Source organism: Asparagus officinalis, chromosome 2, assembly GCF_001876935.1.
Source record: "Asparagus officinalis chromosome 2, Aspof.V1, whole genome shotgun sequence".
In the NCBI taxonomy this organism is placed as follows: domain Eukaryota; kingdom Viridiplantae; phylum Streptophyta; class Magnoliopsida; order Asparagales; family Asparagaceae; genus Asparagus; species Asparagus officinalis.
This window is the reverse complement of record NC_033795.1, coordinates 7530645-7554834: the sequence shown is the minus strand read 5'-3', so window position 1 is coordinate 7554834 and position 24190 is coordinate 7530645. Positions and strand designations below refer to the sequence as shown.

Sequence of the window (24190 nt, the reverse complement as noted above, 5' to 3'; positions counted from 1 at the left end):
TAATGGTTATACTATAGCAGCTTATTTAGCAAAATGAGCTTTCAAAAAATAAAGAGTCTAATCACATGACTATTTCTTAGTAGCTTACCGTGTAAAATATGTTATCACCTGATACTTATTATTTCCATATATATAAATCCAATAAAATAATGAATAATGGTTTAGATGAAATTTGTAAGCTAAGGCTCTAATTAACGTGAAAGTTTAGCCGGGATTCTCTAATGAAACTTATGCAGGCTTTCAGCCTTGCACTCATTGGCCTCCCAATGTAGTGGGCCCTAACTTGTTGGGCGTAAACATGAAAGAGTTCCACAGTATTATTGCCGCGTGGTATCATCAACAAAAAAGACTCTTAAAATCTTTGAGTAACAATAACAGAATTCGATATTGGTCCCTCATATCTTTAAATTGTTGTTTAGTCCAGTAAATTCTAATTACTTAAAATGAGCTCTTGGCCCGAAATTGATATTTTTCTTCCTCCGTAGTCATCATTTTCCTTAAACTCGTCTTTCTAATGCCAATGTGTGTCTCAAGCTGCCACGAGAATCATTCGAAAATACGAAGAAACGAGATATCGAGACGTGTTTTAATTATTTGGTTTCAAAGGGGGTAAAGGTAATCTTTTATTTGGACTAACCACTAATCTATGGTTAAACAATGTACTAAGAAAGCAACAGGCGGACTAATTTAGAGTAATGTATTAGAAAAATTAAAAAACAATTTCAATGATTTAAAGGGCTGATATCACGTTATATAGGTAACATTTAATGTAATAAAATCATAGCCAATTTCCTCCCGTGGCAAAAGTAGGGCCGGATGCAACGTGGATCAATGTATCATATGATGGTGATTAAAGTCCAAAGTGAAGTAATGATCCAATTTTTATACGCAGTGCACCTTTCGACAACATACAAGCTCACTACTATACGAGAGAACCTACAAACAAAGTCTATAATAACATTAACTTTGGTGCACGATATTGAGAATAAATCAAATCCTCTTCAGAGTTAAGGTGTCTTAAATAGAGGTTGCAGATCGAATTAGTCCAAAAGTTTAAATCACAAGGTGCTATCTTGATTTCCAATTTAAGTTCGCAGCAACTTTTTATAGCTGAGTTATTCTAATGGCATGATACTCGAATGAAATTTCTGTTAGATTTGGGGGTGGAAACCAAACCTCCGACGGCGGAGGAGCTCCGACGAGCTCCGACGAGCTCGAGAATGGCGAAGATGACGCAGGAGAAGTCGACGAACGCACAATCTCGGCGAACGCACAATCTCGGCGAACGCAAGCTTCGGGCGAACGCAGACCTTCGAACTCTGCGTTTGGCGAAGGCCCGAGCTCTGCGTCACAGTGAGGCCGACCTCTGCGTTCGTGCGCTCTCCCCTTGCGTTCGCGGGCCGCTGGCGACAGGCTGTCGCCAGCTCATCCACCTCGCCTATAAAAAGGCACCTAGGGTTTTTCGGTGTAGTGGCTGGAACTTCCCCTCTCCGATTTTCTCCTCTGGCGGCGGCTCCTCTCTGGTTTGATCTCTCTCCCTCGCGTGGCTTTCTTCAGCGGTGGCGTCGGACCCAAATCGCAGCAGCGATTTTTTCTCCAGCTCTCAGAAGTTTGAGGGGAGTTTAAGAAAGAGATTAGAGAGAGAGAGAATCGCAGAGGCGATTTTCTCTCCAGCACTCAACGGGATTTTTGAGGGGAGATTAAAAGGGATTTAAGAAGAGAGAGAGGGGATTTAAGAAGAGAGAGAGAGAGAGAATTAAAGAGGGTTTAATTGTGGGGTATCATTTATTCTCAAGTTGAGAATTGAAAAGGTTCATACCCTTTGATTATTTACACTGTAGCTACAGTGTTTATTTGAGAAATCCCAGTCTAGGAATCTGCTCCTAAAATTATAATTTCTTATTTGATTAATAAGAAATTATCTGTGTGGCTCCCGAGGACGTAGGCAGTTGCCGAACCTCGTAAATCTTGGTGTACTTTTTCTATACTGCGTTTCTGTTGCATTAGGGGTTTAGGCGTTAAATTCCCAACAACTGGTATCAGAGCGTGAAACGATCTAGAACAAGTCAGATTCAAGTGGGAGCCATGGCCACAGATGAGGCAAAAATGAGACTTGAGAAATTTGATGGAACAGATTTCGGATTCTGGAAAATGCAGATAGAGGATTATCTGTATCAGAAAAATCCGGATTCTATGCAACGGCAAGAAGAGTGGAACCTTCTAGAATAGACAAGCCCTCGGAGTTATCAGATTGACGTTGACCTCGCAATGTGCCGTTCAACAAGCAACAAGCGAGAGAACCACGGCAGGTCTTATGGCAGCCTTGTATGAGAAGCCATCAGCCGCGAACAAAGTTCATTTGATGCGGCGGTTATTCAATCTGAAAATGGCGGAAGGCGCGTCAGTAGCACAACACCTCAATGAACTTAATACGGTTACAACCCAATTGAGTTCAGTTGAGATTGAGTTTGATGAAGAAGTTCGGGCGTTGATATTGTTGTCTTCCCTACCAGAGAGTTGGAACGCTACAGTCACAGCTGTGAGTAGCTCGTCGGGAAACAATAAGTTGAAGTTCGACGACGTTCGTGATTTGGTTCTCAGTGAGGAGATCCGACGGAGAGAAACGGGTGAAGCTACAACCTCTTCAGTATTGCATACAGAATCAAGAGGTAGAAATTCAACCAGAGGAAACGGACGAGGAAAATCAAACTACAGAGGTAGATCAAAGGACAGGAGGTCCAAATCAAGGAATCCAAGCAACAGCTCGAAGGCTATCGAGTGTTGGAATTGTGGAAAGACCGGGCATTACAAGAATCAGTGCAAGAGTGCACAGAGAGAGAAGGAGGCGAAGGCAGAGGTGAATGTCACCTCCACTTCAGGAGGAGACGACGCATTGATATGCTCTTTGGAGAGCAAGGAGGAATCTTGGGTGTTAGATTCAGGAGCGTCGTTCCACGCTACTTCTCAGAAAGAATTCTTCAAGAAGTATACTCCCGGAAATCTTGGATACGTATATCTTGGTGATGATCAACCGTGTGCTATAGTGGGCAAAGGCGTGGTGAAAATTAAGTTGAACGGGTCAGTATGGGAGCTGAAGGATGTCAGGCATATTCCCGACCTGAGAAAGAATTTAATATCCGTAGGCCAGTTGGCTGGCGAAGGATACACCACAACCTTCCATGGAGATGATTGGAAGATCTCAAAGGGCGCAATGACGATTGCCCGAGGCAAGAAGACTGGTACCCTGTATATGACAGCAGGTGCACGTTGTTCGATCTCAGTTGCAACTAGCAATGAGACCTCAAAGCTGTGGCACCAGAGACTCGGTCATATGAGTGAAAAGGGGATGAAAATCATGCACACAAAGGGGAAACTCCCAGGACTGCAGTCAGTGGAGATGGATATGTGTGAAGAATGTATACTTGGAAAGCAGAAGAGAGTCAGCTTTCAGACAAGTGGCAGAACCCCCAGGAAGCAGAAGCTAGAGCTCGTTCACTCAGATGTTTGGGGACCAACCACCACTGCGTCGATTGGTGGGAAACACTACTTCGTGACTTTTATCGATGATCACTCTCAGAAAGTGTGGGTCTACTTTCTGAAGCATAAGTCAGAAGTATTTGAGGCTTTCAGGAGATAGAAAGCTATGGTCGAGAATGAGACCGGTCTGAGAATAAAGAAGCTCAGGACCGACAATGGCGGTGAGTATGAAGACACCGGATTCAAGAAGTTCTGCTATGAGCACGGGATCAGAATGGAGAGAACCGTGCCCGGCACGCCTCAGCAAAATGGTGTAGCTGAGCGGATGAACCGAACGTTGACAGAGAGAGCCAGAAGCATTCGAGTACAATCAGGCCTACCGAAGCAGTTCTGGGCAGAAGCGGTCAACACAGCAGCTTACTTGATCAACCGAGGTCCATCGGTTCCATTGGAGCACAGAATACCAGAGGAGGTATGGTACGGAAAGGAGGTAAAACTCTCACATCTTAAAGTTTTCGGTTGTGTAGCTTACGTGCATATTAGTGATCAAGGCAGGAATAAGCTTGATCCCAAGTCAAAGAAATGCACTTTCATCGGCTATGGTGAAGATGAGTTCGGCTACCGCATTTGGGACAACGAAAACAAGAAAGTGATCCGCAGTAGAGATGTGATATTCAACGAGAAGGTGATGTACAAGGACATGCACAAGACAGATGACTCAGAGAGCGAGTCAATATTTGTAGATGCAGATGATGTCCCGAGTAACCTCTCGGAAGAACCCAATGCAGAGGGTCCTCAGCAAGAAGAGCCTGTTGGACAAGATGGTGCGCAGGAGCCCAACGCACCAGCTCCGATATTAAGAAGATCTTCTCGTCCTCCTGTACCCAACAGGAGATACATGAACTATCTGTTGTTGACAGATGGTGGGGAGCCTGAAAGCTTTGATGAAGCTTGTCAGTGTGGAGATGCGAGCAAGTGGGAGCTTGCAATGAAAGATGAGATGAAGTCTCTCATATCAAACCAGACGTGGGAACTAGCTGAGTTGCCCACGGGTAAGAAGGCACTCCACAACAAATGGGTGTACCGGGTGAAAGAGGAGCAAAATGGTTCCAGAAGATATAAGGCCCGGCTAGTTGTCAAAGGTTTCCAGCAGAAGGAAGGAATTGACTACACCGATATTTTCGCTCCCGTGGTGAAGCTAAATACTATCAGGACCGTGATGAGTATTGTAGCAATTGAAGATCTTCATCTCGAGCAGTTAGACGTGAAGACGGCGTTTCTTCACGGAGATCTAGAAGAGGAGATATACATGCACCAGCCAGAAGGTTTCTCAGAAGAAAAGAAGAAAAAGAACCTGGTGTGCAGACTCAAGAAGAGCTTGTATGGCCTGAAACAAGCCCCAAGACAGTGGTACAGAAAGTTTGACGGCTTTATGCACAAGGAAGGTTTCCAGAAGTGCAACGCCGACCACTGTTGCTACTTCAAAAGATATCAGTCCAGCTATATCATCCTACTGCTGTATGTTGATGATATGTTGGTTGCAGGAGCAGATATGGAGGATATCAGAAGCTTGAAGCAGCAGCTGTCAAAGGAGTTTGACATGAAGGACTTGGGTCCAGCGAAGAAGATCCTTGGAATGCAAATCACGAGAGATAAGAAGAGAGGTCTCTTGCAGTTATCTCAGACGGAGTACATCAACCGTGTTTTGCAGAGATTCAACATGGGCAACGCCAAGCCTGTGAGCACACCCTTGGCCAACCACTTTCGTCTATCGAAGGATCAGTCTCCTCAGTCAGAAGAAGAGAAAGAGAGTATGGCTCAGGTACCTTACGCCTCAGCTATCGGAAGCTTGATGTACGCTATGGTCTGTACGAGACCAGATATTGGCCATGCAGTGGGAGTGGTCAGCCGGTTTATGTCGAATCCAGGAAAAGCTCATTGGGAAGCGGTCAAGTGGATTCTGAGATATCTACGAGGCACCACACAGAAGTGTTTGCACTTTGGTAAGGGAGAGGTAGAAGTGCAAGGGTACGTAGATGCAGACTTCGGCGGCGAAGTTGATCACCGAAGAAGCACCACCGGCTATGTATTCACCGTTGGAACTACAGCTGTCAGTTGGATGTCACAGGTACAGAAGATCGTTACCCTATCCACTACAGAAGCTGAGTACGTTGCAGTGACTGAAGCCAGTAAAGAGATGATATGGCTTCAAGGTTTGTTGACAGAGCTGGGATTCAAACAGGAGAAGAATGTTTTGCACAGTGATAGCCAGAGTGCGATACACTTGGCGAAGAATTCAGCATTTCATTCCAGAACGAAGCATATTGCGCTTCGGTACCACTTCATCAGATCCCTGTTGGAAGATGACGTGTTGAAACTGGAAAAGATTCCAGGAAGTAAGAATCCAGCAGACATGTTAACAAAGACGGTGACAGTTCAGAAACTGGAGTTGTGCGCAACTTCAGTTGGCCTTCATGCATAGATGATGAGGGCGGAGCCACACAGGAGAGGAGCGTGATGAGATAGCCCGTCGGCGTCGGTTTGGTCTCCAAGTGGGAGATTGTTAGAATTGGGGGTGGAGACCAAACCTCCGACGGCGGAGGAGCTCCGACGAGCTCCGACGAGCTCGAGAATGGCGAAGATGACGCAGGAGAAGTCGACGAACGCACAATCTCGGCGAACGCACAATCTCGGCGAACACAAGCTTCGGCGCGAACGCAAGACCTTCGAACTCTGCGTTTGGCGAAGGCCCGAGCTCTGCGTCACAGTGAGGCGACCTCTGCGTTCGTGCGCTCCTCCCTTGCGTTCGCGGGCGCGCTGGCGACAGGCTGTCGCCAGCTCATCCACCGCTCGCCTATAAAAGCACCTAGGGTTTTCGGTGTAGCCGCTGATTTCTTCCCCCTCTCCTCCGATTTCTCCTTCTCTGGTGGCGGCGGCTGCCCTAAAATCGCAGAGGCGATTTTCTCTCCAGCACTCACGGGATTTTTGAGGGAGATTAAAAGGGATTTAAGAAGAGGAGAGGGATTTAAGAGAGAGAGAGAGAGAGAATTAAAGAGGGTTTAATTGTGGGGTATCATTTATTCTCAAGTTGAGAATTGAAAAGTTCATACCCTTTGATTATTTACACTGTAGCTACAGTGTTTATTTGAGAAATCCAGTCTAGGAATCTGCTCCTAAATTATAATTTCTTATTTGATTAATAAGAATTATCTGTGTGGCTTCCGAGGACGTAGGCAGTTGCCGAACCTCGTAAATCTTGGTGTACTTTTCCTATACTGCGTTTTCTGTTGCATTAGGGGTTTAGGCGTTAAATTCCCAACAACTGGGTATCAAGAGCGTGAAACGATCTAGAACAAGTCAGATTAAGTGGGAGCATGGCCACAGATGAGGCAAAAATGAGACTTGAGAAATTTAATGGAACAGATTTCGGATTCTGGAAAATGCAGATAGAGGATTATCTGTATCAGAAAAATCTGTATCAACCACTATTGGGGAAAAAGCCGCGATTCTATGAAGGAAGAAGAGTGGAACCTTCTAGATAGACAAGCCTCGGAGTTATCAGATTTGACGTTGCTATCGCCAATGTTGCGTTCAACAATAGCAAAGGAGAAGACCACGGCAGGTCTTATGGCAGCACTCTCAAAAATGTATGAGAAGCCATCAGCCGCGAACAAAGTTCATTTGATGCGGTGGTTATTCAATCTGAAAATGGCGGAAGGCGCGTCAGTAGCACAACACCTCAATGAACTTAATACGGTTACAACCCAATTGAGTTCAGTTGAGATTGAGTTTGATGAAGAAGTTCGGGCGTTGATATTGTTGTCTTCCCTACCAGAGAGTTGGAACGCTACAGTCACAGCTGTGAGTAGCTCGTCGGGAAAGAAAAAGTTGAAGTTCGGCGACGTTCGTGATTTGGTTCTCAGTGAGGAGATCCGACGGAGAGAAACGGGTGAAGCTACAACCTCTTCAGTATTGCATACAGAGTCAAGAGGTAGAAATTCAACCAGAAACGGACGAGGAAAATCAAACTTCAGAGGTAGATCAAAGGACAGGAGGTCCAAATCAAGGAATCCAAGCAACAGCTCGAAGGCTATCGAGTGTTGGAATTGTGGAAAGACCGGGCATTACAAGAATCAGTGCAAGAGTGCACAGAAAGAGAAGGAGGCAAAGGCAGAGGTGAATGTCACATCCACTTCAGGAGGAGACGACGCATTGATATGCTCTTTGGAGAGCAAGGAGGAATCTTGGGTGTTAGATTCAGGAGCGTCGTTCCACGCTACTTCTCAGAAAGAATTCTTCGAGAAGTATACCCCCGGAAAACTTGGATACGTATATCTTGGTGATGATCAACCGTGTGCTATAGTGGGCAAAGGCGTGGTGAAAATTAAGTTGAACGGGTCAGTATGGGAGCTGAAGGATGTCAGGCATATTCCCGACCTGAGAAAGAATTTAATATCCGTAGGCCAGTTGGCTGGCGAAGGATACACCACAACCTTCCATGGAGGTGATTGGAAGATCTCAAAGGGCGCAATGACGATTGCCCGAGGCAAGAAGACTGGTACCCTGTATATGACAGCAGGTGCACGTTGTTTGATCTCAGTTGCAGCAGGCAATGAGACTTCAAAGCTGTGGCACCAGAGACTCGGTCATATGAGTGAAAAGGGGATGAAAATCATGCACACAAAGGGGAAACTCCCAGGACTGCAGTCAGTGGAGATGGATATGTGTGAAGAATGTATACTTGGAAAGCAGAAGAGAGTCAGCTTTCAGACAAGTGGCAGAACCCCCAGGAAGCAGAAGCTAGAGCTCGTTCACTCAGATGTTTGGGGACCAACCACCACTGCGTCGATTGGTGGGAAACACTACTTCGTGACTTTTATCGATGATCACACTCGGAAAGTATGGGTCTACTTTCTGAAACATAAGTCAGAAGTGTTTGAGGCTTTCAGAAGATGGAAAGCTGGGAAACACTACTTCGTGACTTTTATCGATGATCACACTCGGAAAGTATGGGTCTACTTTCTGAAACATAAGTCAGAAGTGTTTGAGGCTTTCAGAAGATGGAAAGCCATGGTCAAGAATGAGACCGGTCTGAGAATTGAGCACGGGATCAGAATGGAGAGAACCGTGCCCGGCACGCCTCAGCAAAATGGTGTAGCTGAGCGAATGAACCGAACGTTGACGGAGAGAGCCAGAAGCATTCGAGTACAGTCAGGCCTACCGAAGCAGTTCTGGGCAGAAGCGGTCAACACAGCAGCTTACTTGATCAACCGAGGTCCATCGGTTCCATTGGAGCACAGAATACCAGAGGAGGTATGGTGCGGAAAGGAGGTAAAACTCTCACATCTAAAAGTTTTCGGTTGTGTAGCTTACGTGCATATTAGTGATCAAGGCAGGAATAAGCTTGATCCCAAGTCAAAGAAATGCACTTTCATCGGCTATGGTGAAGATGAGTTCGGCTACCGCATTTGGGACAACGAAAACAAGAAGGTGATCCGGAGCAGAGATGTGATATTCAACGAGAAGGTGATGTACAAGAACATGCACAAGACTGACGACTCAGAGAGCGAGTCAAACTTTCTTGTACCACTGACGATATTGAGAATAAATCAAATCCTCTTCAGAGTTAAGGTGTCTTAAATAGAGGTTGCAGATCGAATTACGATATTGAGAATAAATCAAATCCTCTTCAGAGTTAAGGTGTCTTAAATAGAGGTTGCAGATCGAATTAGTCCAAAAGTTTAAATCACAAGGTGCTATCTTGATTTCCAATTTAAGTTCGCAGCAACTTTTTATAGCTGAGTTATTCTAATGGCATGATACTCGAATGAAATTTCTGTTAGATTTGGGGGTGGAAACCAAACCTCCGACGGCGGAGGAGCTCCGACGAGCTCCGACGAGCTCGAGAATGGCGAAGATGACGCAGGAGAAGTCGACGAACGCACAATCTCGGCGAACGCACAATCTCGGCGAACGCAAGCTTCGGGCGAACGCAGACCTTCGAACTCTGCGTTTGGCGAAGGCCCGAGCTCTGCGTCACAGTGAGGCCGACCTCTGCGTTCGTGCGCTCTCCCCTTGCGTTCGCGGGCCGCTGGCGACAGGCTGTCGCCAGCTCATCCACCTCGCCTATAAAAAGGCACCTAGGGTTTTTCGGTGTAGTGGCTGGAACTTCCCCTCTCCGATTTTCTCCTCTGGCGGCGGCTCCTCTCTGGTTTGATCTCTCTCCCTCGCGTGGCTTTCTTCAGCGGTGGCGTCGGACCCAAATCGCAGCAGCGATTTTTTCTCCAGCTCTCAGAAGTTTGAGGGGAGTTAAAGAGGGTTTAATTGTGGGGTATCATTTATTCTCAAGTTGAGAATTGAAAGGGTTCATACCCTTTGATTATTTACACTGTAGCTACAGTGTTTATTTGAGAAATCCCAGTCTAGGGATCTGCTCCTAAAATTGTAATTTCTTATTTGATTAATAAGAAATTATCTGTGTGGCTCCCGAGGACGTAGGCAGTTGCCGAACCTCGTAAATCTTGGTGTACTTTTTCTATACTGCGTTTCTGTTGCATTAGGGGTTTAGGCGTTAAATTCCCAACAATTTCTAACAATTTATCCTGTTCATCTGTGAAGATGAACACTTCATTAACGTACTTGATCTGAATTGACAATCATCAGTCTTCATTTGTAAACAAGGGTGATACGTAACCACTAGATTATCCACATAATTTTCTAGATGTTCGAGGTGGGAGCATACTCAACTACGAAATTTCAACACGTGTATAGTTATTTATTGTTGATCCAGCATACAACTTGGCGTGAGCATCTCCAACAGCTTCCCCATTTTATTGGTATTCTCACTTTTGGAGAATTTTTGGCTTTTTTTTGGTCCAACAGATTCCCCATCTCATTCCCCAAAATAGGGATAGATGAGAAAAAAAGGGGAGTCTTCCCCAAATCTGGGGCATTCTTCAAATATTTGGGGAAAGTTTTATCATAAATGCAACACGTTCTTCGAAACAAGATGGAGGAGAAAATAAATATAAAACAAAATCTGTAATTACAAAAAAAAAACATTGTGGCAATTCCAATGCATAAGAGCATCCCAAAATAGGGATGTAGGAATATTTTTATTATTGTAATAAATGCAGGATTCTTTAAAATAGGGAAACTGTTGGAGTTGGAGCAAAAATAATTTGAAGAATATGCCTTTTGCTTCTCCATTTTGGAGAAAATTTTGGGGAAACTGTTGGAGATGCTCTTAGATCACCAACATCATTTATTGGCCTGAATTTTTGTAAATTAATTAAGTTTTATTAGGCCCTAAACTCGCCAATGTACGTTTCGTAACGTTGACCTACACCATTGAAAATAGTTGCGCATAGCCAAATTCCTAACAGACGCAATGCTCTATTTCTACTATATGTACTGGCTACAGTACGGAGGTAAAGTCAGCGTCTATTTTGTGAAGGCATTATACGATAATTTTGGAATCTCCTCGTTTATTGTTTTGACAATAGAAAATTAACTTTTAAATCGCAACGCCTTCTTTGCATTTTGAGGTTATTTTGGTCTTAGTTGCATATAGAGGCGAGGCCTTATACTATCATCCAATGATCCAGTTGCGGATAGGGCCCCACCTCCCTTTAGCTCTAACTGTGTGGTTAAACTCTTTTTAAGTGAATTTTCTTACGCTTAAAGAGCAAAAGATAAACATTTTATAGAGACCAACAGACCTCTTTTTAGTACTATGCACTGATAGACCTCCAATTATTAATTTTTCAAAACTTTAAAGAGTCAGAAAAGTCCATCGAGAGGGTCCATCGGTAGGGGTATATCCGCACAAATAGAACTAGAAGCGGTCAATCCGCAAGTGAGCGATACGATAGGGGGTCTACTGCCATTAACCCTTGCATTTATATCAATTTTTTTTACCAGAAACTAATTAAACGTTCTGAGTGAAGCTTACACTCACCGCTAGCTCTCCATTAACTATCCACATAAGAGGGAACTCATATAATTCAAACCCTCTATAAAATTAACCTTAATTAATTAAGTAAGCTCCTCATTATTGTCAAGAATATAGCCTGACAACTATTTCTACAGTATTTTTCCCCCCTCAATCAAAGCTATTTATTTAGCTGTCTACATTTTTTAATCTCTAATATTCTCTTGGTATAATGATGACAAACCTTGAATTTGTTTAATTATTAAACTTTTCTCTCTGATGACTTGATCCAAGTGTTACTTAAGCAGTCAATTGGGGTGGAATTTAAAAGTGAATCCTTATTAGCTGTAATCTGACAATTTTGTTTATTAATATTTTTTTTATCTTGCTTCTAAGTTTAGACTATTGCACAATAACTGAATTAGATTCTTTCTCTAATTATAATAATTAATATAAGTTTGAAGTTTAATTGTTTAATCGATTGCGCGTTGGATCCAATCAAGCTAGGGGAAAGAATGGTTTGGTTTAACTTCTAATGATTAGCTTATATAAGTGATTAGTGCATATTAATCTTTTGTACTTAATTAATTTCAACCCAAATATATAATATTTAAGTTTCATCAAACAGTAGCTGGTGACACGTACTTATCACGACTATACGGTGATTAGATCCAATTATTTATATGAATAAAAAAATACTTTAGATCTGCTATTTAAATTTTGGAAGAGAATTAAAATGAACATCTATCTAAAAGTGTGACAAATAATCTCGATCAAATTCAAGACGGAAAAAAAATACAAGAAGAAGAAAATTATTCCTCATATAACAAGAGAACGAGAGTGTTTTTTTATTCAAAAGTAGCCAAGATTGACATACTTAAATTTCGTTTTTATAAATATACATTTAAAATCCTAACCATTTCTACCAACATCAATTTTATTTGCTAATAAAATGTACATGATTGAAGACGTACATCTATTCATATTGTTCCGCATGCAAATTATCATCATAAAAATACACGACGAGCTCCGCAACTTCTGCTCAGTAACTCACTTCCTTGAGACGATAACGTGAGAAGAAATTTACACTTGTTATCCACAAGAAGAGAGAGGGGGGTAAAAAAGAAAAGGAAAAGGAAATTATCAAACGGAGACCAAAGTAGGAAAAAGAAAAAACAGAAGAAAATAAATGAAAAAACCCATGCAATCAATCTGGACTCATTAATCCTCATGGATGCTCTCAAGATGAGGTTTCCACACTGCGATGCGGCCGCTCCGACGGCGGTGATGGCCTCTTCCTTTTCCCTCTTTAGGAGTACTTTCGTCCTTCGTCGACTGGTCGACATCTTGATCATCTACCTCCCTGACCGCCGCCGTCGTCGTCGTCGACGCTTCGACGTCTCCCTTCGGGCTCCTTTTCCCAGCTGGGCTCTTCTTCCTCTTCTTTTCTGGAAGGGCCGAAGCGGGGATCAAGAAATAAATACTCCCCCGCTTCAGCTCTGACCCCGGCGACAAGATCATGATCTTGCGCGCCGCGCCGCCCTGGGAGCACGACGGCTTGGTTATGACATGGTTAGGATTCGCCTCCAGCACCTCCTGGGCCGTGACGGGCCGGCTGTATTCCTCCACCTGCCCGTTTATATGGACGATTCTGATCAAGTCGAGCGCTCCGCAGGGAAGAACGCAAGCCAAGCAACACCGGAGGCTACTATTGCCCATAATATATGTATATACACACACGCTATATGTTTTCTCTCTCTCTTTTATTGTCTTTATTTTCCAGCTCTGTTTAATTTCCTCTCGAAGGGGAGGGGGGAGATCGAGATGAGCAAATTAAGAGGTGGTTATATAAGGAGACGCACGCGCATGAGCTGTCCTAAAATATATTAGGGTTTTTTTTATAGAGTGCCCAAGGGAACAGGAGAGGAGAGAGACAGAGAGAGATGAATAGCGAGAACGAAAATAAAAAATAAATGCAAACAGTAGGCCTCTTTACCATTCACCTCTCTCTATCTATCTCTTGTCTTATAGAGTGCCCTTGGATGCTCTATAGAAAAACCAAAAATATATATTTCATGGTATTGCGCCTAACCTTAACTAATTAATTAGTACTAACGAAAGGACGAGGGCATCTCTCTGCCACGTTCACTTGGGGTTTGGATAGTTCGGCAGGTTTTGATTTATTAATTACTTGCTCACTGGATCGAGTTACCCTCGGTGTTTTATCGACACGCGGCGAGTCACAGCTCAGGCTATTATTGATTGATTTGTACGAGTTTATATATATATAGGTGTTTATTAAATCGATAACCCTACTGTTGTCAGAGATGAGATTGAGGGTCTGACGCTTGTGATTGAACAAGTGAACGCCGGCCAGCAACAGAGATGATCCCAATCCTAATCACATCATCTAACCTATTTGGTTCAATAGAGGGTAGGAATAGGATTAGGAATCCTATTTTATTTATGGATTCTAACCTAATCCATAAAAAATTTATAGACAAGTTTTAGTTTTATGAAATCTCATTTTTTTGTATTCTATGTTTGTTTCACCCAAAGGATTAGGAATAGGATTAGGAATCAGAATAAAAAATATTCTATGTTTGTTTCACCCAAAGGATTAGGAATAGGATTAGGAATCAGAATAAAAAAGAGGAGATGTGTCAGAAATTCCACCCAATTCCTAGCAAATGGACTGGATTTGGATTTCCTAAAATATACACTGTTTGAGCCACTTTATAGATTAGCAATTCTATAAAAAAATTTTGTACCAAACTCATTATTAGGATTCATTTGGAATCCATTAATTACGAAAACGCCATTGTCAGCTCCAAATACCATTCCTATTCCATAAAATTAGTGAAGCAAACAGGCCCTAAGCCTACTAAAGAAGAGTGCATGTTCACCTGTCTGGATGATTAATATTGCCCAGCTCTTCTTTAATTTGCTACCAATTAATGACACATAAAATATGCTACACACCATGATACAGAAACAAAGTAACCCGCCCTAAATTATCCTCAAAAGCGAAAACAACCAAGATTATGGGAGTAGAAACTTTTTCCGCATATATAACGTCCTCAATGTTTATATTAAAAAATTGCTACCCAACGTTGTTTAGATTATATAAGGGGGTGTTTGGTTGCACAATTTTATAGAAAAGATTTCTCAAAATATCTAACAATGACAATTTTGTAATTAAAAATTTTCTGTAGATTTCTGTAAACTGTGTTTGTTTCAAAAAAAATTACAGAAATATTTTCTGTAAAGTACAAAAAAATACCAAAATTTATAGAAATCAATTTTCTCTCAAAATGGACGGAAATCACCCAGAAATCTGACACCACATTGACATTTTTTATAAAGTTGATATTTTTCTATAAATTTAGGGGTGTTTGGTTTAATTTCTACAAATTATAGAAAATCTTGCTATTTTCTATAAAGTTATAGGTCATTTTCTTGTTTTGAATCAAATAAGCAAAGTAAAAAAAACAAGAAAAACTATACTTTTTGACTTCTCAAAACTTTTCCTATAAGCGCATGTTTTGTACATTTCTGAAAAAAAAGAGAAAACAGAAATATAGAAATGAAATGATTTCAAGACATTTCCAGGGAGTTTACCAGTTTTCATTTTCTTTGTTTGTTTCACAGTGAAATCAATGGATTGAAATGTAAGTCTTTGTTTCCACATGTTTGTTTCACCACTTTGAAAACAAGAAATAAATCATCCCCCTTTTAATTATATTTTTCATTTCCAATGTTTGGTATGCACAAATACCCCAACATGAGAAGAGTTGAATGCCAAAACCATGGTGAGCTTACCGCTCCCAAAGCATTACAAGGAATTTCTCCCAACGGTATATATGCAGCAACGTTCATATTTTAAAAACCGCACACAGAAAATGCTTGTAACGGTCAAATATACCAGCTATATAGTGTGGTGCCTGAGTAATTTACAGTTGCACAAAGCCATTAGCTCCATTAACCTGGGCCTCTTCATTTTGGTGCCTTCTTTACAAATAAATTCACCAAGGGCCTTGTTCTCTGTCAGTGCTTAGCCATGGCTGCAGCCCAGAGAGGTATGAACAAATCTCCTGAGATAAACTGCTTTTGTAATATACCAATACCATTGAAGTTGTGCAAAATAGGTTCGAACAAGGGCAAACATTTTTGGGGTTGTGCCAAATACCCAAATAGATCATGCAAATTCTTTAGGTGGGCCAAAGATGAGCATGAAATCAAAAAGAGTAAAACCAGAAAAGAAGAAGCATCTCTTCAATCGGTATCGGAATTAAAAGAGCTGGAAACAAAGCATTTGCGAAGAGAATTGAAACATGCAATTTAACAAGTTGATTATTTGAAGAAATGTATTGTAGTTTTAGGGATATTCAGTATTTTCCTTGTTCTTGTAAACATTATAATTTGCACATTGAAAATATAATGAAAATGTATTGTGTAAACATTCTGGTATTGAACAGAATTTAGAAAAATTTAAACATTGATCAGTATTTTCCTTGTTCTTGTAAACATTCTGTTTGTTTATGAACAGAATTTAGAAAATTTACATGGCACGAGAAAGTCAGTAGTGCAAGCATGATACTAGAGTTGCGAGAACGTTAAGCAATTATGCTCAGGTATATGTCAACTTCATCATATATTCATCACCAGCAAACGATTGCATGCCAATGTTGGTTGCATTCCATAGTTATAATTCTGAGCTCGACAATTGCCAGTTTGGACTGTCTCGCCATATCATTGCATGCAATATTTACTAGTTTAGAATATCAGAAAACATGACATTCATCACTGCACAAATAGGAACTGAGCAAACCAAAAAAGCCAGAACTCAGCAAAGCTTCATTGTTTAACAAACTGAAAGATAACAAAAATTCAGCTAAAACTAGGGTTTCTAGCAGTGAGGCAAATGAGTAGTACATAAGAACAAAACAGTCAAAACAGCACAAGGAATCAACACATGTTAGGATAAGCAAGCACAACATTTTCAACAAAGTATTCTAAAACATTATAAGGAAACTTCAAATGTTGTTAATCACCTGCACCTTTGGAATAAAGGGTGTCAAATCTACACAAATAAACAGCAGTGTGTACAAAGATAAAACCTATAGGTGTTAAGTAGTTTAAAGAACAAAACAGTCAAAACCGTGTAATGCATGCTAACATGTAGCTAAGCAAGCACAACATGTTCAACAAAATGAGTTAAAACTAACCAGGAAACAACATGTTATTAATAAAAAAAATTGGAATAAAGGGTGTCAAAACTGCACAAAAAAACAAAAGTGTGTACAAAGATAAGACTAAAAAGGTATTGAGTAGTTTATAAGAACAAAACAGTCAAAACAGCACAAGACACCAGCACATGTAGCCTAGCCACAACATTTTCCACAAAGTCAGCTGATAAGGAGTGTCAAAACTGCACAACTAAACAGTATTGTGTACAAAAGAAAAGACCAAGAAGTTATTGAGTAGTTTATAAGAACAAAACAGTCAAAACAGCACAAAGCACCAGCACATGTAGCCTAGCATGCACAACATTTTCAACAAAGTGAGCTGATAAGGCCTGTCAAAACTGCACAAATAAACATCAGTGTGTACAAAAGAGAGGATCAAGTTTTATGCTCAAATAGGAACCTACTTCATCATATATTCATCATCAGCAAACACATTGCTTCATAATGTTGGCTGCATGCCCGATAATCTTTATTCTTAGCTCAATAATTGGAGGTCTGGACTGCCTTGCCAAATTATTGTTTGCAATAATTGCTGGGTTAGAATATCAGAAACAAGCCCTTTTCATCATTGCACAAATGTGACTGCCTGTTCTTGCCCAAAACCCAAAACCAGGCATGAGTCGTGTGCTCTCAAAGATATTACAAACATACCAGATTTAGAAGTTTAAACAACATATTAGCCTCATGTTTTTTTGGCGTGCAAAATATATATGAAAACAATGTTGATCGTGCCTACACAGAACAAGTACAAAAGGATAAAATTCACAGATCTGTCAAGAAACCTCCACTTTCTGCTAGATCTAGAGCAGCAACCCAGCAAACAACGCCAAAACAACATTGAGTAGTTCTACGCGCAGGCCATCTTCAGAGCCAAGGTTTGTAAGGAAAAAAATTAAGACAAAAAAAGCAGACCAATGGCGGAACAGAGGCAAGAGGAAGAAGAAGAGCACTCAATGGCGGTGAAGATAACCACAAAGGAGGAAAATGAGGAAACCCCCTTTGAAGCCCGCCGCTTCGTTGATCGTGCCCATTAATTTTTTATTCTTCGACGGTTCATTTCCACCCGTTTTAGCTCTAAAAGAGCTGAAAACACATTTCTCCAAAGTCTGACGTGGACCCCCATTTCACAACCCCATTTCTCAAAACGGGTTGACGAACCAAACATAAGAAATGAAAAATGTTGGAAACAATAAACCGAGCTAGCACATATGTCAGTTTTTATTTCCTTGTTTTCACAGTTTTTTTGGGCAAACAAACAGACCCTAATTTTTTAAGAAATACAAAGAAATCATATTTTAGATGGAAAACATTTCCTATAATTTGTAGAAATTGAACCAAACACCCCTCTAAGCTTTTTGGTTTATGCCCATCATCATTCCACCTTGTTTAGATAATCAAATAATCTCCCTTATCCCTCTTTAATTAGCTTAATTTAATCCTAATCCAACTTTTCAAGTGCAATGCCATGCAAGCAAGTGTAATTACCTTAGGCGGCCATGAATTCTACTCTAAGGGAGCAAGATCATTGTGTACATCATAAAGTGTTTCCATCTTATAAGATTTTAAATCATTCCTCCACTAGAGTTATTGTTTAATCCAATTCTCAGCAAAATCAATGCATTGTTTAACCCCTAAACAAGACCCCCTAAATTTCTGGCCATGTTACTTAATGGGTCTTTTATAGAGTCAATAAACATATATTAGTGCTCATAAGTAAGTTTAATTAAATGTTTGAACTACTTCATTATTAGTCAATTAATCTTTCAATTGATTGTTCAGAGAAAAGCATCATTCCAGCCTCATATATAGGCTAATGGTTCTTTCAGAAGTAATCCTCTTTTTAAGACAGCTGTCTACTAATCAAAAGTTAAGGTATTAATCAAAGTTTAAGATTTGGTGAGGAATTAATATTTCATTAGCGAAGGTCCACGCTCTGGATAATAGAAAACTCGTTATAAATATTGATGTAATGAACTTTGTTAGAATTCAACCGTAGAAGTGTTGCATTATTTTTTATGTAAATTCTTGAAGGTTCCATTTGACAAAGAAATACTAAAACTAGGTATTGGGATTAAAGATGGAACCATTTAACCGTAAAACTTTTTAATAGGAGGTTGGGGACATGTAAAAACTTACCTCTATATATATTACAAACCAAGTGCTTCACTTAGGGGTGCTAGACCGTATCCGTATCCGAGGAAATATCCGTAACCATATCTATTAGGATGCAGATATGGTTACTCAAATCTATAACTGATAGGATATGGTTACAGATATGATTTTGTAGTAAAATATTTATATCCGTATCCGAAATATCCGAATACATATTAGTCATACTCTTACGATAGTTTCGATTCTTACATTATGGATTTGTCGTTAATTTCAATGATCAAAATGTCTAATATTAACTTTTCAGTTATAATGAACATATTAACGAACTCTTTTGTATCATATGAACTATATTTTTCTCAATACTATCTAGTTTTCTCATATCCGTTTTGTATCCGCGTGCATATCCGCTTATATATCCGCATGTATATTCGTAACCGTATCTGATTTTAGCGGATAAAGATATGAATTTTTCTTACCGATGTATATCCGTATCTGAGATGGGTAAGCGGATACGAATATGATAAGCATCATATACGAGTCATGTCCGAACGGAATGCACCCCAAGCTTCACCTACTCTTTTAAAGTTTCTTTCAAAAAAAAGGGAAAAATGTGTACAGCCCCAAAAGCAGAAACTTCATGTGACGAGGCCCCACAGAGTTTTCCCCATGTGAATCAGCCCCTTGATGTGTGACACTTTATACTGCAACCCTTTTTTATCAATTATTACATGTCAGCTAAGCTAAAATTCTCAAATTATCCTTATCCTCTCTCGTCAATCTCTCAGACCAGCAATCATATCATCTTTCTCTCTCATCTCCTCTCTCTCTCTCTCTCTCTCTCTCTCTCTCTCTCTCTCCTCTCTCTAAAACTAAGAGCTTTCTCAAGCTCGTCAACCTGGCCCTCGCCCTCCTCGCCGTTGTTGCCTCCGCTCAGGCCCCCAAGGCTCCCCTCGAGTTCGACGTCGCCTCCCCTCCCCTCCTCCACCCATCCTCGTCACCGTAGATCACCGCCGCTCCCCCGAAGAAAAAATGTTTGACCAGCTACAAATAAATGAACGATTTAATTTTAAAAAATAGTCAAAAGTTGTCCCCATTTTTCCACTTTCACGAGACATCCACGCCTTTTTGGAGGAAGCTGAATTTGCAATAAACCTAATGTACGTAGTCTTTTTGTATTTTAATTTCAAACAAAATTTTAAAATAAATTATTTTTAAAACTTAATTAGCAAAATAGGCTGAAAAATATTTAATTACCAAAAATCGTTGTAAGCTGGGACGGTAGTTATAAATCGTTGTTATAAATGAGGATACAGTCATGTTTTTATAAATCGTTGTTAATTATATTTGATACTAGTTATACCTAATGATATGTTATTTCTAGATGCTATCGTGGCAGTTCTAGTAGCCCTCGAGTTAGTTCTAGCTTCTATTACCCTAGTTCTAGCTTATATACAGTCAGTTCTAGCCTGTATACAGTCAGTTCTAGCCCACACCTTGCTAGTTCTAAACCAAGCTCGTGTTTTTTACATGCACACTTGTTAATTCTTGCTTCTACCTTAGTTCTAGCTTCTATTACCCTAGTTCTACCTTGTATACAGTCAGTTTTAGCCCACACCTTGCTAGTTCTAAAACCAACAAGGGTTTTTTACATGCACACTTATTAATTCTTTCTTCTACGTTAGTTCTACCTTCTATTACCCTAGTTCTAGCTTGTATACAGCCAGTTCTAGCCCACACCTTGCTAGTTCTAAACCCAATAAGGTTTTTTTACATACACACTTGTTAATTCTTGCTTCTACGTTAGTTCTAGCTTCTATTACCATGGTTCTAGCTTGTATACAGCCAGTTCTAGCCCACACATTGCTAGTTCTAAACCCAACAATGATTTTTTACATGTACATTTGTTGATTCTTGCTTCTACGTTAGTTCTAGCTTCTATTACCCTGGTTCTAGCTTGTATACAGCCAGTTCTAGCCCACATATTGTTAGTTCTAAACTCAACAAGGGTTTTTTACATGCACACTTGTTAATTATTGCTTCTACGTTAGTGCTAGCTTCTATTACCCTGGTTCTAGCTTGTATACAGCCAGTTCTAGCCCACACCTTGTTAGTTCTAAACCCAACAATGGTTTTTTACATGCACACTTGTTAATTCTTATTTTTACGTTAGTTCTACCTTCTATTACCCTAGTTCTAGCTTGTATACAGCCAGTTCTAGCCCACACCTTGCTAGTTCTAAACCCAGCCCATGTTTTTTGCAAGCAAACTTGTTAATTCTAGCTTCTACGTTATTTCTAGCTTTTATTATCCTAGTTCTAGCTTGTATACAGCCAGTTCTAGCACATACATTGCTAGTTCTAAACCCAACAAGGGTTTTTTACATGCACACTTGTTAATTCTAGTTCTAAACCCAGGCCGTGTTCTAGAACTGGCTGTATACAAGCTAGAACTAGGGTAATAGAAGCTAGAACTAAGGTAGAAGCAAGAATTAACAAGTGTGCATGTAAAAAACACGAGCTTGGTTTAGAACTAGCAAGGTGTGGGCTAGAACTGACTGTATATAAGCTAGAACTAGGGTAATGAAACTAGAACTAACGTAGAAGCAAGAATTAACAAGTGTGCATGTAAAAAACACTTGTTGGGTTTAGAACTAGCAATGTGTGGGCTAGAACTGACTGTATACAAGCTAGAACTAGGGTAATAGAAGCTAGAACTAACGTAGAAGTAAGAATTAACAAGTGTGCATGTAAAAAATCCTTGTTGGGTTTAGAACTAGCAAGGTGTGGGCTAGAACTGACTGTATACAAGCTAGAACTAGGGTAATAAAAACTAGAACTAACGTAGAAACAAGAATTAACAAGTGTGCATGTAAAAAATCCTTGTTGGGTTTAGAACTAGCAAGGTGTGGGCTAGAACTGGTTGTATACAAGCTAGAACTAGGGTAATAGAAGATAGAACTAACGTAGAAGTTAGAATTAACAAGTTTGCTTGTAAAAAACACGGGTTTGGTTTAGAACTAGCAATGTGTGAGCTAGAACTGACTGTATACAAGCTAGAACTATGGTAATAGAAGCTAGAACTAACTCGAGGGCTACTAGAACTACCACGATAGCATCTAGAAATAACATATCATTAGGTATAACTATTATCAAATATAATTAATAACGATTTATAAAAACATGACTGTATCCTCATTTATAACAATGATTTATAACTTCCGTCCCAGCTTACAACGATTTTTGATAATTAAATATTTTTCAGCCTATTTTGCTAATTAAGTTTTAAAAATGGTCTATTTTAAAAATTTGTTCGAAATTAAAATACAAAAAGACTGCGCACATTAGGTTTATTGCAAATTCAACTTCCTCCAAAAAGACGTGGATGTCTCGTGAAAGTTAAAAAATGGGGATAACTTTTGACTATTTTTTTAAATTAAATCGTTCATTTATTTGTAGCGGGTCAAACATTTTTTCTTTTTTTTTCTTTTCTTCTTCTAGCTAATGGATTAATGCTCTGTGCATCTCGACGGCAGCGATCTACGACGACAAGGACGGGTGGAGGAGGGGAGGGGAGGCGGCGGCGAACTCGAGGGGAGCCTTAGGAGCCTGAGCGGAGGCGGCAACGGCGAGGAGGGCGAGGGCCAGGTTGACGAGCTTGAGAAAGCTCTTAGTTTTAGAGAGAGGAGAGAGAGAGAGAGAGAGAGAGAGAGAGGAGATGAGAGAGAAAGATGATATGATTGTTGGGTCTGAGAGATTGAGGAGAGAGGATAAAGATAATTTGGGGATTTTAGCTTAGCTGACATGTAATAATTGATAAAAAAAGGCTGCAGTACAAAGTATCACACATTAAGAGGCTGATTCACATGGGGAAAACTATGAGGGGCCTCGTCACATGAAGTTTCTGCTTTTGGGGCTTGTACACATTTTTCCCAAAAAAATAATTTATCTAGTTAACACGTCAAACCGTTGGGTATTAATAAATCAAAAGTTAAACTAGTATAGACTTTGAAGAACTAGCCTGCACGGTATGAAAATCACATATTAGACACACTCATTACCACTTTTTCATCGTGTTTGTAGGGTGTAGTCAACTGGGCCAAAATTAGTCAAACTTGTGTAGACCAAATTTATCCGTTAAACCAATATTGCTAGTATTGTTAGTGTTTGTTTGTAAAAACAAGATATTTCTACATCGGATATTTGTGCATTTTTTTAAGGTTTAAAAACATTTAATAATTATCAAGCTTTGATAAATGGATCAAGGTATATGCTTCTAAACCCGCGTGTGAGTAGCGCAAATAATACGTGATTTTTTTTCACGATTATTAGATGCACTTAGCACTTTGTACTGCACGCTTTTCGCTACAGCTTAAATATTCAACTTTTTAGTATATATATTTTGAGTACATTATTTTTATTGTTATATAAAATTTTTAAATTTATCAAAATATGAATAGACAGGTGACTGTTGAAAAGTGTATGTTTTTCAAGGGGTGTTTTGAAAAGTATGATTATTTGGAAGCACCTTTTCAAACCTATAAATAGTTTATAAATTCAAATATCTTCACTTCACTTCTTTTTCAATATTTTTCTCTAAAAAATATCTGCAATACTACAAACTTGTGTCACAACAAATTAGTAAAAAATTCCAGATTTGCTTGCTGGATTTTTTATTTTCTGTTGTATCTTGGAATTTTTTTTTGCATTAAGCTGAAGCAACTTTGAATTTAAAGTATGACAAATATTTTTCTAAGAAAAGTGTTTCACGCCTCAAAAATTCTCTCCTTCGTTATTTTACTAACAAGTATAGACCTACCTCTTCTATGATTTAAACTAGAACTAATTTAGAATAGATTTGAATTGTGACCGATATTGGTTTTAGTTTTGGATAGATCGCCAAGCAACTCTGAGACCAAGTCATGCCTATAGCACATGTTGACAAGGAAATCGATATGGTAAGGGGCTGTTTGTTTCACCATTTTCATGGAAAAGGAATAGGATTTGGGTCTAACAATGATAAAATTGTAAATAAAGGATTATTTATGAATCCTATTCTTGAGTTTGGCTCCCCAAAAATTTATAGATTTCGGAATCTATAAAGTTGAAAAAGTATGCTGATTTTATAGAAAGTCAAATCCTAATGATTTGAGCGGATTTTGAGCAAAAAGCTGACACAATTGTACTATTCTCCCTCTCTCATTTTTTCGGATTCCGTTTCTTCACAAACCTCATATTATTATGAGGTCAAATCCTATTCGATCTCATTCCAAACCAAACTAAAGAATAGGAATTGGAGGGTTTCTATAAAATTGGTTTTTATTTTTTCATGTTATGAAACAAACATAGAAATGAGAAAAAAAAAAGGATTTCATGACAACATAAAATTGTCTTAAAATTATTTATGGATTAGTTAATTAGGA

The 24190-nt window shown here is 39.8% G+C and overlaps 1 protein-coding gene across 1 annotated transcript; it reads right to left on the bottom strand.

Moving 5' to 3' along the window:
* On the bottom strand, positions 12293-13208 carry LOC109829382. The gene has a single exon (XM_020396508.1). It carries the CDS (start codon positions 13127-13129, stop codon positions 12632-12634), a length of 498 nt encoding a protein of 165 aa, XP_020252097.1. The 5' UTR covers positions 13130-13208; the 3' UTR covers positions 12293-12631.

Coding starts and splice junctions, on each gene's coding strand:
- LOC109829382 (XM_020396508.1), bottom strand. CDS start 13,129: ATGGGCAATAGTAGCCTCCGGTGTTGCTTGGCTTGCGTTCTTCCCTGC.